General features: G+C 48.8%; 1 protein-coding gene across 2 annotated transcripts in view; it reads right to left on the bottom strand.

The window, feature by feature from the left end:
* Nucleotides 1-5,211: 5,211 nt before the first annotated feature.
* The window catches only part of ANKH (ANKH inorganic pyrophosphate transport regulator), a 142,383-nt gene continuing 132,055 nt past the window's right edge, over nt 5,212-15,539 (bottom strand). For both annotated transcript variants that reach the window (XM_067730404.1, XM_067730405.1), the window contains exons 9-12: nt 10,229-10,358; nt 8,331-8,454; nt 7,593-7,692; nt 5,212-7,140 (exon numbers count right to left, since the gene is read on the bottom strand). In XM_067730404.1, coding sequence (XP_067586505.1) covers nt 7,027-7,140; nt 7,593-7,692; nt 8,331-8,454; nt 10,229-10,358 — 468 coding nt within the window. In that variant the 3' untranslated portion in view covers nt 5,212-7,026. The remainder of the gene's footprint in view (nt 7,141-7,592; nt 7,693-8,330; nt 8,455-10,228; nt 10,359-15,539) is intronic.

Here is a 15,539-nt window from a genome sequence, read left to right on the forward strand (position 1 = left end):
ACGGTTACTTTGACATCCTCCTGATTGGAAGCCCTCAGCCCTCATAAAGGAAGACAGGTATGAACACTAAAGGTCTTCTGCAATGTGAGACAGGGTGGGGGTGAGGTGGGCTGGCAGCTGGGAATGGTTGTGCAGGTTGTGCACTGCAAAACTCTAGGAGGTGCCATTTACATCGCTGTCCAGGGGGACGCACGAGCGGGGAAGGAAACTGTTTTGGGGGCTTCTTTAGCATCCGGGCCTTAGGTGACCAGGAGCCCCTGAGCTAAGCCAGTGGGACTTAAGATGCAGAGGGAGGGAGGGACGTGTGAGAAACTAGGAGGGAAACTGATTGGGGTTAGTGGGACCCCCACTGGCGGGGGATGGGGGTGTCATGGAGTAGGTTTTGGGGAGGATGATAATGTGATTCATCTGGGACATCAGGAGGAAGTGTGGGAGGGGTGAAGATTTGCCCCTTGTGGTAGGACTGCTCCCCATGGGGAAAATTGACAATGCTTGGGCCAGCACAGCTCCACATCCTGGCATCACAGCCAAGCAGGAAGACATGCCATATCCCAAGTGCCGTGGGTGGAAAGAACGATGACCTCTTCGACTTCAAAAACCTGTAATATTAGAGGCAAGTAATAGGGAAGCATGGTAGAGGTAGGGCTGAGATCTTTCGTTTAACTCAAAAACGTCATGAAACAGTAAAGAAAATATGCGATCTCAAGCAAGTCAGTAGCATGCTAACATCCTTGTTGATTACAGGCAGGTAATAAAACACATTCTCTATATAATCTTTCATAGGAGGTTAAAAAAATGAGAGCCATCATTCTCTGAGGTTAAGACGTTAGGGTTTAAAAAGAGAAATGCTTTTCACATAAAGACTGATAAGAGCAAGAGTCCCTTAGATGTGGGCAGGAGGGGTTTTCACCTTCTTTTCCTCTCACTTTCCTAAAGCCGGGCTATCTGGTATCCCCATTCTAGAAGGGGTGGGGAGAAGCTGGGCCTCAGAGAACTTTCAATATTACTGCAGTTATGGGAAGTAAAAATTCATTTTAGTACAGAATAAAATTTGAAGAAATAGGTCATATTTAAGTAAGACACAGAGCTTGGGGAAGTATCCCAGTGGGTAGAGGTTTCAGCTCTTTACCAAGGCAAAGGGCGAAATTTTAATATCCATGTACGTTTGACAAAAAAAGGGAAATTGTAGTCAGACTTAGGTAACCATGTAATTTGGGGTGTGTAAACAGACTAATGGCTAGAATAAGAAAATTAAGAAACTAAAAGCAATCTCAATCAATATGCTGGCCGTTTAAGCTTTACTTAAAGTAAAATTAGAGTATGAAAGCTATTTGACAATATATGAGCACAAATTTCCTGCCCTCCAAAAAAAGTCCACAAAAGAAGCACATATAAATGCTCTTAACAGTGCGAAAACTTACATCTATTTAACCCATACACAGCACCTATTTAAATGCAATATATATTTTATACCGACCTCTGCAGTCAGTTTTAATCAAGGCTCCACAGATATTTTAATGTGATTGATTGGTTTCGACAGTTTAAATTAAACCCACAGTTTTGATGAAAAACTGAAAAGCCTGTAAGCTGACAGCCACACAGAGAAAAATGACTCCCAGAAGACTTAACTTCTGTTAAAAAAAAAATTCTGGATCACTGCTAATATTCAGATCTGAAACGGAGAACGAGGTAATTTTATCTTTCCATTGCAGGATCCCATACCATGTTCTAAACCCCAGATCCTGCATAGACTGTTAGACCAGGAAGGAGCCTTCGCTATAACGGTCTGAGCTTCTCATTGTTCAGGTGACCAACCTGGACAGAATCCCGTTTGTGGCGCTGTCAGGACTCCTGAAGCTCTATGACGAGCTCCTTGGTCTTTCCAGCTTTAGGTATTTGCCCTCTCAGTACATCACTAAGAAAACCAAATAGAGCATGGGCCCAGGGAGCAGTGTATTTGCCCAGAAGCCCTGCGAATGTGGTACCCCTGGGGGCGTGGCCTGCTTCCCAGTGACTGCTCCCTGCTTTGGCTGCTGGGTGACTGGTGGTCATGGGAACCCTGTACCGCCTTTGTTCCACCAGAGTAGCTTGAACTTCTCCTTCAGTGTCCGGTTCATCCAAACTGTGGGTCCCCCATGTCCGCAGCCCCACACTTCAGGGAACCAGAGTCCACCTGGCCGTAGTGTTTCCCACCCCCAAGACACCATTTCTTGTCCCTGGTTCATTGTGGAGAACATCTATGCCTCTAAATCTTATAGTAACGACCAATCTCCATACGTCACTGAATTTCCACGAAGCTGGATGGTGAACGAATGGTACAAGCATTTTTAGCTGGTCTGCCCCGTCTCCCTGCTTCTTGAACCTAAGGAGAGCACATATACTGCTGGAGAGAGAAAGGCTTCCTGGCTCTTGTGCGCTTCTGTTTGCATGTACGGATTGTAGAAGCCGCTACCAAATCTTGTTAGTGAAGTGCACTTCGGGTTACATCTCCTAACTTAAAAAAGGGTACCATATAGAAACGTGTGCTGAAGCCGTGGGTAGGTGACAGCAATCTATAAAAGTGCGTGGATCTTACACAGTCTTTCAGAGACCCTGGTTGATTGCAAATGCAGCAGAGAAGAAAATTCTCCCGGAACCACTTGGACTTGGCAAGGATGATTTCAAAAAAAAGACTTTGGAGGCCCATCTTTGGTGCTCTTCTTTGCGCAGAGTGCAATAGCTAATAGTTCTAACCTCCCCTCTGGAGGAGAAAGTGAAATCTTAAGCTCTCACCAGCTCGCCTTCATTGTTTTCCCTTTTGAGATCAGACAGTGAACTCTATAATTCGTTACAGCTTTTCTGACTTCGGAGTGGGGTTTGGGCTATTTTGATTGTGTAATAACATATTCCTCATTTTGCACATTTGGGTAGTTAATTTTAGACCTATAACCTTTAAAAGGGCAGGCAACAGGGTCTTCCCGTGTATCTTCAGATTTTCTCTACATCCTGTTTTATGTGTGGTTAGATCAGTCGATGAATCACGTGATGTTTTGCTGCTTCAAAGGACCGAAGTAGAGACTCCAAGTAACCACGTAGAGGAGCATCCTGAATGTTTACCAAACACGTTGCTTAAAAACATGCTTTTTTCTAGGTTCAAGTGCTTTTTATGAAGGAGCAGTGCGAGGGCGCGCCTGAGGGTGCCTGTCTTCTCAGAAGGTGGGCAGGAGCCTGCTTTTAGGGAATTGGCTGCACGTGCAACACAGGCGTCTCAACACTTACAAATCTCCACGAGCTATACATGCTCATTGCACTTTTGGTTATATATTTAAAAAAAAGGTTAGGACTTAGAACATAAAAGGCCCCTATCCTGGACCATGCACTGCTTTGATTGATGAAGACCTCATCCTAGGTTTAGAAGTCAGCTCGCCTGCAAAGAAGCCAGAAACCCTGACTAATGGGTATACACCAGCTCATGCAGTCCTGGGCACTGGTCTGTGTAGAGATTTACATAAGTAGAAAGATTATTAAATACAAGAAAATATTTCTCAAGATAATGTCATTTAATTACAACTATATAAATACTTTCTCAGTCTCTCTCCCATTTCAGTTTGAAGAAAAAAAAAAAAATCCAGTCAAAGAACTACTGAGTCTTTAAATGGATGTGTTTCTGGAAACTAAGGGTACAAAAAAGTGGCTCTCCCCCTGCCCCTTCCTTCCAGAAGACCCCCAAATGAGAATGAGGTAGGAGGGTAGGGAGGTGTTAACTTTTTCACTCTTGCTCTAGAGCTATCACTGAATAACTTTTCTGATATTTGGGAAATGCAGTGATTATCCCAATCCCAAGAGAGACCAGAAGAGGCTGCATGTGGGGACCACAGAGCCGGCTCCTGGTTGGGAAGTGCCCTGGGGTCTTGATGGAGCGGGACTACAGCGGAGCCCCCGGGCCTCCTGGGCACCTCCAGACGTTATTTGCTGGGAGGACTCGGGGAGTGAAAAACCAAGCGCTTTTACTACTGTCGTGAAGCCTGGCCCCATCCCATATACCCTAAACTATCACTATAAGTTTCCATTTCTGAGGGTACGGGCCATCCCTGGACAGTTTCAGAGCCAAACCAACTGCTGGTGCAAAACACATGTGCAAAACAAAGAAGATGGACTTTTGCACAAGACCAGCCTGAGGCAGGCAACGAGGGGGGCGTAAACCACAATGACGTAAACCAGCGGCCTTTGTGCCCAAATGAAAGAGTCTCAAGTGAGGGCTTCCAGCTAACGTGCAAACCTCTGGACACGCCCTGAGCCGAGTGGCGGCCCTGGAGCAAGCCCAGCCTGCGTCCTCCGGCTCAGATCTTGGTGTCTCGCCCACGCCAGTGACACTGAGGTCCCGCTCAGAGCCCACAGCAGCTGCGTTGAGAATGACCTCGCCTGTGCCCCTCAGAAAGCAGAGAGGCCACGTGACAAGCCGCTCTTGACCTGAGCTGGCCCAGAGAAGGCCCTCGGGATGGAGAGACCACTCCGAGCAGCCCAGACTTCTCAGCATCTAAATACAAGCAGCTTGATGCCCCCGTGGTTTTGGATCCCGTGTGTCTACGAGGCATGGGTCCACACTGCAAAAGTCACGTCTGGTCTTTCCACGGTCCTTGACCTGAGACCCTCCAGGCACGGCTCCCTAAATACTTCTGTCAGCTGAGCGACTCGCATGGAAAAAGAAACCTGGGTTGGAGGCACATTTCTTTGGGCGGCGAAGTCAAAGGGGTGCCCCCCCTCACGCTGAAAAGTGGGAAGGAGACCCATTCCTCTTCCTCTCCTGTCTGTGTTGGTTAGAACAGCTGCAGAAGAACCTGCCAGCAGTGGGGTTTGCTCTGGAGGTTAAGGTGTGTGCTTGTCAGCCCAAGCTGTGAAGTGACTTTAGCAGCCCAAGCGAATGAAGGAACCTGGGAGGAGAGGGCATATGGCTGGAGGAGAAAGGTTTTGGACATGTGCACCCTGTACAATCGGCAGCCCCGTCACGGTGGCCTGGGTCGGGGCTTGTTTCCTGTGTTTTCTGAAACTCTTAACAAAACACCCTGGCCCGTGACTCGTATCACCGAAGGTGTCTCTGAGGTTGTAATGCTGTGTTCTAATCGCATAATGAAGAGCCTAGCTGGTCTTCCCCGATTCGGAGGGAAAGAATTTGCTTTTTCAATTTACTCTTTAAGCTCCAACCCCACAAGCATGAAATACTAGTCACACATGTTAAAAAATACTGCTGTTTAATTTTCTAGTCATGTACTTTAAAAAAGCCGATACAATTAGATTTTTTCCCCCATCTTCTCAGATCTGCCCCTGAAACCACCCCAAAGCGATGCATCTTAATTCTCAGCGGAAAACCCGCTCAGAGGAAGCACATGAGGATTTGTCCCCCAGGGGTCACTGGGTGTCCAGACATGTGAACGAACCCTGTGATATTCATGGCTGACTCCGAGCCTTTACATTCTTTTTTCTATGAGGAACAATATGATTACACGGCACTGAAAGCAATAAACGCAAAAGGCTTGACGACTTCTTTCTTTTTTGCCCTTCTAGCATATATTTCCATTCCCACTATTGTCTACATCAGCTGACCCATTTATACCCCTGTTGCTCATAATGAAAAATAGTTCTCTTGTCATTTGCTGACCCTTACATTTATGTACAAATGACAGACTGTAAAATTGCTGCAAACAAGACACACTGTTCATCGATACAGTACGTTTCAACTGCAGGTATGTTGAGCACACGAGCTGTCACCGTATTGTATTAGAGACATTTTATTGAAAATGCGAAAATAGGAAATGTATCATAGCCTAAAATAAATTACATAACATATACAGTATATATTTATATCTTTAAAATATTTTTGTGTTTAGGTTCTTTCAGTCTAGGAATTTTGACTAAATCAAGAATTTAGTGAACTGTGTCCATATTTTTTTTAAAGAAAAAACCCGCTTTCCAAAACTTAGAAAAATATACTGCACTGAATGGATTTCAAATGTGTCATTTCAGGGAATATCACATAGTGACTTTGCTGTCGTTTATAAAATGTCTTGCTTTCTCGTGTGGTGTGAGAGGGGAGTATAGAAGTACACTCGGAATTACCTGTGCCGCACGGTTAGGACCAGGTCATAACTCTACTTTCAAAGTGATGATACAGCAACCTGGCATTAGAATGCTAGATTATGACTTAAAGCTTCAGTTCACTTTAAAAACTAAAACGTAAAGTTAGAATGCTCCGTCCATTTCCCTTGCTCTAGTGCCATCTTCAGGAAAGGTGAGTGGAAAAACAAGCCTTCAGGGAAAGTCATGCCCAAGGACGCGGCAACCCGGAGATGTGCTTCGGGACAACTTTAACAAGGCAGCCCACGTACGTACAGGACAGGGCCTGAAAGTGAGCGCGCACTCAAACCTAGGAAGAGGCGAGGTGAAGTGCTATCGTTTGCATGTGTCAGTTTCTGCCCCCAAGGAACCTCACACCTTCCCACGGGAGATTATTTCCGTCTGTCCACCTGTCCAGCGCGTTCACACGTCGCATCCACGGTGCGGTGCCTCTGAGCCACATCTCTTGACAGTCACGTTACTGGGAAGCCGACCAAAGAAAGCCGAGTTGTCACCTATTGGTTCTCAAGAGCGATGCAAGGGGACAGGGTCAGTCTGTGGCCCGCCGCGCGGTGGTGTCTGAGGGGCGATGGACGGCACAGCCGCGGTCCTTTGGTTCCAAGGGGAGACTGTCCGAGGGGGTGGGGAGGCAACGTGGGCTACGAGGCAGCTATGTCTTCGGGGTTCTCACGGAGCGGGGGCATGAAGTCAGTCGTTTGGTTTGTTTCCACAAAGCAACGGCGAGACCGTTCTGCAGGTCCTCACATCAGCGTGGGCATACCCAGTATGCCAGAGTGGCCGTGAAACCGTAAGATCAAGGCCTCTTTCATTACCCAAGCGAAAACCAAAGACGAAAGCGGAACAAAACACGACGGGAGACCGGATGACGCTGAAGTGTCATCTCGGCCGTCCCTGCAGCGCCCGGGCGCCCGCGCCTCATTCGCGCCCCTCCTGCATCTCCACGGCGTCCGTGCCCTCCTCTGCTGGAGGTACGTCCGTCATCGCCGAGTCCTCCCCGTCGGCGGCCGACTCGTTTTCCATCTTCTTTTTCTAGACCAAAGCAGACTCATCAGCGCGGGGCTGGGGCAGGGACGCAGCGCAGCAGAGCCAAGAGCAGGGGGAGGCCACGGGCTCTCCGGGGACCCCTCGCCGCGGACTGGGATCTCGTTTATGGCTGGGGCGACCTCGCCGAGGCTGCATCTTAGGCCAGCATGTTGCTTACAGGGGGGTTACTCGGGAGTGGACTGTGTGCCTGGCTCTTGCGTTAAGCATTCGGGGTGCGGGTGAGGGGTGGGCGGATCCTGTCTCCCACCTCCCGACCCGCCCATCAGCTGATGGAGACCTGCCTTTGCCCGAGGACGCCACTTCCCTGCAGCCCCTGCCAGCGGGGGGCTGTGCCCTCCCCTCCCCTCCCCTCCATGGCCGTACGCAGACTGTGCAGACTCTGTCTCCTACACCTGGGGAGTGCCAGGCAGGTGCGCGGTTCTGTCTCCATCTCTCACCTGTTTCCGATAGACGTAGCATGCTGCTATGGCGACCATGGTGGATTCTCCCACAAATCCCGCGAGGAGGGAGCCCACGCCCAGGGTGGCTCCGTGTACCCTGGGGATGAGCACACAAAGGCCATTTGTCTGTTAAAGCCCCGCTGAGGCACAAAGAGAGTCAAAACCCAGCCAAAACCCAGGAGAGGTGTAGCCAACAGGGGGACCTGACGATCGCGTCCGAGATCTGCTGGTTAGGGCTGCAGCTAGTAAACGGGCCACCTGCAGGGGGAGGGGCCTGGAACTCCGGCCCGGCAGCTCTCACTCCTGCGTCAGGTCTCAGCTCAGCATCTCCTGGGGGAGGCGCACGGCTCCCGCTGGTGAGCCCCCAGCATCCCGCCCGTCCTCTCTGCACGGTGAGGTTTCCCAAGCCGTGGGACGGACCATGCCCCTTCCCCAAGGGACCGGGAGCCCCTGAGGACCAGGGCGACGCCCTTGCTCCCTTGTGTTTTTCCCCTTCCTGTGCCTGCCACGCCGTGATAGACACTCAATGCGGTTTGTGGACGGGCCTGACCCCGAAAGTACTTTTCTAGAATGGATCTCGACAGCCTCCCGCCTGGGCCTGGGCAGCGAACCAAGGCATCCCCCGGCATTTCTGACTCTAGACGTGCTTGGGGATTTCCCGGGCAAGAGCAGATGTCACCTTCTGGACAGAGCGCGTAAGCGGCAGCAGGACCTGCAGGACCCCCGACCACGTACCCCAGGTAGGGCAGGACCACGAGGCTGGTGATGAGCACGATGATCCGCAGCACCGAGCTGGGGGCCAGGACGAACGTCTTCTTCAGGGTCATCAGCCACCCGGTGAGATGGGCCCTCACGGTGACTGAGGGGAGAGCCGAGGACTCGTCAGCAACGCCCCGCTTCTCCCGTCCTGCTGCTTCCAACCCCCAGAGACCCCGCAGCGCATCCAGGGTCCCTCGCTGCCATTGCCCTGCGCTGGTCACCTCGTCTTCCCGCCGGGGCTGCAGAACCCCCGCCTCTGGGCCTGGGGGAGCCCCGTGCCCACCTCGGCTCCCTCGCTTCACAGCCTTAGTGTCCAGAGAGTGGGCTGTAGGCAGCCCCTTTCGCCGCCGTGACCTCCATCCTTGGGGCATAGGGCTGCTGCCGGTCCCTCCCCCCCCCCCCCCCGCCCCCGCCTAGCCTCAAGCTCTGATCACACTGGTCTAGAAAACTCAGAGAGAAGCGGCAACTTGATGGTGATCCAGGTTGACTCTGGGAGGAGAGGAGCTGGACCAGAAGCTGGGTTTCCCAGCCCGCAGGCTGGGGGAGGAGCAGAGGCGGGAGGCATGGGTGAGGAAGAGGGACGGGCATCCCTTCCCTGTTTCCTCCCCAGCATCCTGACCACTGGTCCTCAGCTGGCTCCCTCGTTTTCATAAAGGCCTCACAACATGTTCCCGGTACCCTGTCTCCCCGGTACCCTGTCTCCCCACCCTGACTTGTGAGCTTCCGGAGGGCAGGCAGGGCACCAGCCCCAGCTCCAAGGAGGGGCTCCAAGGACAGTGCGTCAAGTATTGACAGGCTGGTTTGGGGCACAGACACCCTGGGCAACATTTAGGTTTGATCTGAAACTGGGTGGGGTTTGGGGAAGAGGGAGGCTTAGCCCTTCATCCCGTGTGGGCGGCAGCAGGCATAGGCCTATCGAGGGGGAGGAAGTGCTCAATTCCTGGGGTGAAAGCTCATGTCCAGGGTACCTCTGGAGGAAGAATCTGCAGTCTTCCTGGTCTGACGCCGGGCTCTGCCCGCCCCAGGTGGAAGCATTGAATTTTTGAGACACAGACACTCACTTGTGTTTGGCCAAGGGAGAGGGTGAGGCCGCACGGGCGGGATGCTAACCTGATTGGCCCAAACCCAGCAGGTGGCGAAGACAGGTGGGGCCGGCTGTCTGCACGCCCCGGGGTCTGACAGGCGAGGAAAGACGAAAGGCGAGTCCCACCCCAGTCCTAGCTCTGGGACCTCCAGCGCCCGCTCAAGTCCAGACTGGGGAGTCAACGACACGTGCCTTGATCTCCACCAAGTGCAGCCTCTTCCAGGTGGCGCCAAAGCTTGGCTCCCCCGGTGACCCCCACCCCACCCCCAAGGACCAGAGGGCACCCCAACAGTCTCCAGGGATGCCTGGCATCTCAGAGCAGGGGCAGCTCGTGGCCTGACTTGGGAACAGGCGCAGGGTGGCAGGTGTGCCATCGGCCCCGGCTTCGACCAGCTCCACGGCTCATTTCTGGCCTCGGCTCTGACTGGATTCTTCTTTTCTCCAGCAGTCCTTTGAGCCTCAAGGCAGGCACAGATTTGTGTAGCCATCACCGCAGTGAAGACACAGAACTGTTCTGCTGCCCCTGGAACTTCTCATGCTCTCCCTTTGGGCTCTTTTGACTGAGTTTGCAACCACTGTCCTTTAAGAAACAAATGACACCTGTTCGACTGGTTTCTCAAACTTTCAACTGACTGGATAATGTCTTCGCATCTTTTTAATCTACTGTGAAATTTGAAAACTTAAAAAAAAATTTTTTTGGGGGGGGGACAGGACTGCAAACGTTTGCCAACAAAGAAGACTGAATCAGGCATGAGGGGAAATAGGAATTTTTCTTTCATTCTCTGTTTACCTGGAACCGGGAAGAAGGAGAAGATTCGCAAGGGAACGACGCAGAGTTCTGCGAAGGCGAAGTCCACGCCGATGATGTCTATCAAAATTTTCTCGGAAACGTTGGGAGTCCAGAACATCACAAAACAGAGCTGGGGGGAAGAAAGGCGGGAAGCGAGGTTGTTAGAAAAAGGTGTACGTAAGTGAGACGGGAAGGCAGGTGTCACGTGATCCCCGAGGAGCTAGGAGAGAGGGTGAACCTGCCCGATCGGGGGACTGGCACATGGGTCCTCGAGCTGCCTCCACCTTGCTCTGTTCTCACCTGACAACAAAGGCCCTGGCCCATTCGCCACACCTGCCCCAAAGGGAGCCTGGCAGCGGGGCCCATGTGACAGGCAGGCATCTGAGCGGGTAGCCGGGCCAGTGTGGAAGGCTTATCTAGGCTGCTGGACAGCTCAGTTAGTTCAGGGTGAGCATGTCTATTCATGTAATTTTTACATTAATTTTAACCAAACAATAAAAAGTGACCTGAAAGCATTTGGACGCAGGCAGAATTGCATTGAACCGGATCTGGGAGTAGGAGAAAAGGCGAGGGCAGGTTGGGAGAAAGCTATTGCGGGGACCAGTTCTTAGAGGCCTGACTTTTTAAGCTTTGTGTGGGTATAACCGATTGAAAAGCTGAATTTAAAAATGTAACGCTATAACTTTGGAAGAGAATGTCAGAAAAATGCCAGTTGCATAAAACACTTCTCTCCCTTTCTTAAGATGTAAGTGATTCTTCTCTAAAATGAAAGTGAATGCATTATAAAATGAATTGCATTCGTGTAAAAACAGAACACTGAAGTTTTAGACTATAACGACCTTTAGGTTTTGGGTAAATTAAGTTTCATGGAATTAGGCTGGTCCTGTTTACTATGTCATGTTGAAATATGTTAAAAAAATACCTTGGAGGGTCTGTTATAAATATGTTTCACTTTTATAAATGCAATGGAACTTTTATTCTATCTTGTATTTTCAGCATCTGGGAAGAGTATCCCACTTGATTTTCGAAGATGACAGATGTACCATCATTTAACCCTACTGCCTGATGCAAGTACTTACACCCCATCTCTGACATGAAGGGAAAAATACTTCCTAAGATCTAGCAACTCGGAGCTCGGAGGCTGTATTACCTAGTGTCCTGGACAAGTAGCCCTGCCATCTTTTCTCACTGCAAAGCTGCCAGCCTGAAATGGTGAGCTGTCACTCACGCCTACGGCCCAGGAATAGTGGCAATTTCATGATACGTTCACAACGACACTGAGCACAGCACTGGGACACGGTTCATTTTCTTGACAAGTAGATTGATCATCCCTCCCTTCAAATATTTTCCACAGCAGTAAAGCTGTAAAGAATTAAGATAAGTGAGCATTGCCCCAACTCTGGACTTGATTGTGCATCAGGACTAATGGAGGATAAGCTATCCTGGGTTTCCTCTCTGGCTGGAGGGAGCTCTCTAGGCTGCGTTCTGCTAAAAAAAAAAATAAACAACTTAAGCTTCCAGGAAAACCATCGGCAGGCTTTCCTTATTTTGTAGCCAGTGATTATCTGAATGTGAGATAATGCCTCCTGTTGCAATCTCTCTGTGCCTTGCGAAATCGCCCTGAAGTGCCTTTTAAATGACCACAAACCAAGGAAAAGGGAGCGTGTAATTGCATGTCCGAGAGGAAGGTGCGAGCAGGCACCGGTGGCAAAGGTCAGTCCTCCCTCTGGCTTCTCTGCACAGATAATGGTCACCTGGAGGCTCTCCACTGCCCTGGAGGAGAAGGTCAGTAACCTTTGGAGGTGTCCAACCTGAGGACGCAAGATAGCAAGTGCACCCAAATTACCGGAGACACTGACATAAATATCGAGTAACCAGGGCGGGTGACTGCAGTTCTGGTCCCTTGAAAGCAAAACAGTAAGGCTCAGTGGATCTCTAATAGAGCTTCCCAGGAGGGAGGCTTGATATGTCATTTCTAAAAGTCGACAGTATGATTTAACTTGACACCACTAAGCCCCTCTGTTCTCCATCTGGTATCTGTCTGTGCCAAAGACACCCTACAGGCTCCTATCAAGGCCACATGCCACCGAGGTGCTTCTTCTCGGGTTTTCAGCCCCACGCACCTACAGCCTAGATTGGGTCTTTCTAGACCGGTGTCACTGAATGCTCTCAGTCTAGTCCGGGGCTTCAGCAATCACAGGTTTAAAGGGAAGAGATGCCACATGGATCGACACTTCCTTTCTTCTTCTCCCTGAAGTCTCTGAATTCGACCCTTTGCCTTTGCTATACTTCCACTATGAAAATGCTCCTTACCTTCCAGCACGTTCTTTAAAAAAAAGGGACTTATTTCCAGCATCGCCCAGAAAGAAATACATGCAACTCAGAAGTAGGATTGGTGTTGGTTAAAAGATGCAATCCCTACATGCAGATCAAATTTTTCCAAGAAACATACTGACCCCTAGCATCATCATCAGATGAGATTTAACCAGTCTGTTTCAGAAAACAAGACGCTCTAGAAGCTAACCTAACAAAGACTATTTCAGGAAAAGTGTCTTTCTGAGGAGTTCACCCGGAGTAGTCTTGACTTAGAACATGCCCTCCTAGTTGACCGGGACATGCCGTTTTCCTCAAATATTTGCAGAGCCTAATGACATTGACTTTTCCACACCAGAACGCAAACCTCATGAGCTACTGACAGTGAACATGACTTGTTCCTGGGAGTAGCTGCAGGCTTGGGTTTTCTGCCGCTGAGCTTGCTGTCAACATTATCTCATGAGGAAGCAGCCAGCGAAGCACAACCACCCACTCCGTGCCCCGATCTTGGTGCTTCTATTTATTCTCCAATAAAAGGAACCAGGGGTCCTTGGAGAAATGGCTTACTCTAGGACTAGGGTGGGAACTATACAAGACCGTCAGCTTGGAACGATACATCGAAGGACACGGGAGTCCAGAAGAGAGAGCTCCCGCTGGCAAAGCTGGAGGAATCTGAGCAACAAAAAATGATGTAGTATTGAATTATGAGCCACAGCACAGAGCAAATACCCATGAGTCTATACTGATATATATAAATAGACAGGAATAGAATACTCCCCCCTTAGGGAGGTGGAGGCATAGCTCCCCACTCCTGGAGTGTGGGCTGATCACAGTAACTTCCTTCCAAAGAAGGACAAGATGGAAAAGGGGAAAACAACCTTCACGGTGGAGAAACCTGGCAGACATAATGGGCCAGGTGATCAAGGTAACATCATCAGTGATGTCATGTTGAGAGCATGTTCTCTTGAGGAGATGTGATGAGAACGGCCCTTTACCTATGTGGTTTTCCTCCCGAAAGCCCATATGCCCAGTCTAACCATGAGAAAAACCCCAGACAAACCCAAATTCAGTGACATTCTACACAGTGCCTCACCAGTATTCCTCGAAACTGACAAGGCCACAAAGACAAGCAGAGTCTGAGAAACTCTCACAGACCAGAGGAGGCTAAGGAGACAAGATGACTAACTGTAACGTGGCAGCACGGATGGGATCCTAGAACAGAGAAAGGACACGAGGAAAACGCTCATGAAATCTGAATGAACTGTGGAGTTTAGTTCACAATAACGTACTGGGGTTGGTTCCTTATTTGTGACAAATGTACCACAGAGGGGTAAGATGGAGTGTGGGGTGAAGGGTCCGTGCTATCTTCACAATGCTTCTGTAAATCTAAAATAATTCTAAAACCAAAAGGTTAAAAAAAAAAAAAAAGAAGACCCATGACCCACTCCTCTTTTATTTGACAGACTGTGACTCTTTTTCTGAGGTCCAGGCACTGACCATGAAATTTTTACTTTGAATTTTGAGATACTTATTTGTTTTTCTTTTCCTTTCTTTCTTTTTTTTTAAGAATCAGTGACTTGTTTGCTTGCATCATTTTAATCCATTTCTTGGGAAGATTCGGCATCTATGTCTATGACAACAATGACGGGGATATTAAAATAGCAAACACTATGTAGCACTTCTTATGGGCCGGGAACCGGAAGAAATGCTTTGTACATACTAAATCATTTCATCTTTACTTTCCTATGAGAGCTGTACTATTACTACCCACTTTACAGATGAAGAGACCAGGCACATAAAGTCTTCTTCACCTGCTCAAGACCACACAGCTAGCAAGTGGCCCAAACAGGACCCCTGCCTCTCTGGTTAAGCCCCCAAACACGTGATTAGCATGTCAGTGTTGTGGGCATGATTCCAGAGTAATTTTCAGGACAGGATCACTGCCACCTACCATCACAGACAAATTACAAATGTACGTGATGATGAATGCACGTTGATTCATTCACAACATTTATCTGCCCCAATGCAGCTGGAGAATACCTGAGCTCCCCTGTGTGTCTTTGTGGGGATAGAGGTATGGGTCTTACACCTGCAGCAGATCACAGTTTCCAGGTTGGGAGAGACAAGCGTGGTTTCTACAATCTCAGATTCTCATGCATCCCTCTAGGGGTCTCCCCATTTGAACCCCTACCCTAGCTACTGATGAAAGCAGAATCTACTTGAACTATTTACGTTGTTTTTGAAAGTTTAGGTAAATGAGAGTATCATGTTATTTAATACATTTATTAATAACATTTCTCCATCTATTCTTATTTACCCAGTGCATTATTCACCTATCTAGTCTAGATGAATTTTTGTTTGCTCTTCTTTCTCTAGTTCCTTTAGGTGTAAGTTTAGGTTGTTTATTTGAGATGTTTCTTGTTTCTTGAGGTAGGCTTGTATTGCTATAAACTTCCCTTAGAACTGCTTTTGCTGCATCCCATAGGTTTTGGATCGTTGTGTTTTCATTGTCATTTGTCTCTAGGTGTTTTTTGATTTCCTCTTTGATTTCTTCAGTGATCTCTTGGTTATTTAGTAACGTATTGTTTAGCCTCCATATGTTTGTGTTTTTTACATTTTTTTCCTTGTAATTTATTTCTAATCTCATAGTGTTGTGGTCGGAAAAGATGCTTGATACGATTTCAATTTTCTTAAATTTACCAAGGCTTGATTTGTGACCCAAGATGTGATCTATCCTGGAGAATGTTCCGTGTGGACTTGAGAAGAAAGTGTAATCTGCTGTTTTCAGATGGAATGTCCTATAAATATCAATTAAATCTATCTGGTCTATTGTGTCATTTAAAGCTTCTGTTTCCTTATTTATTTTCATTTTGGATGATCTGTCCATTGGTGTAAGTGAGGTGTTAAAGTCCCCCACTATTATTGTGTTACTGTCAATTTCCTCTTCTATAGCTGTTAGCATTTGCCTTATGTATTGAGGTGCTCCTATGTTGGGTGC

The sequence above is a fragment of the Pseudorca crassidens genome, chromosome 3 (assembly GCF_039906515.1).
Source record: "Pseudorca crassidens isolate mPseCra1 chromosome 3, mPseCra1.hap1, whole genome shotgun sequence".
In the NCBI taxonomy this organism is placed as follows: Eukaryota; Metazoa; Chordata; class Mammalia; order Artiodactyla; family Delphinidae; genus Pseudorca; species Pseudorca crassidens.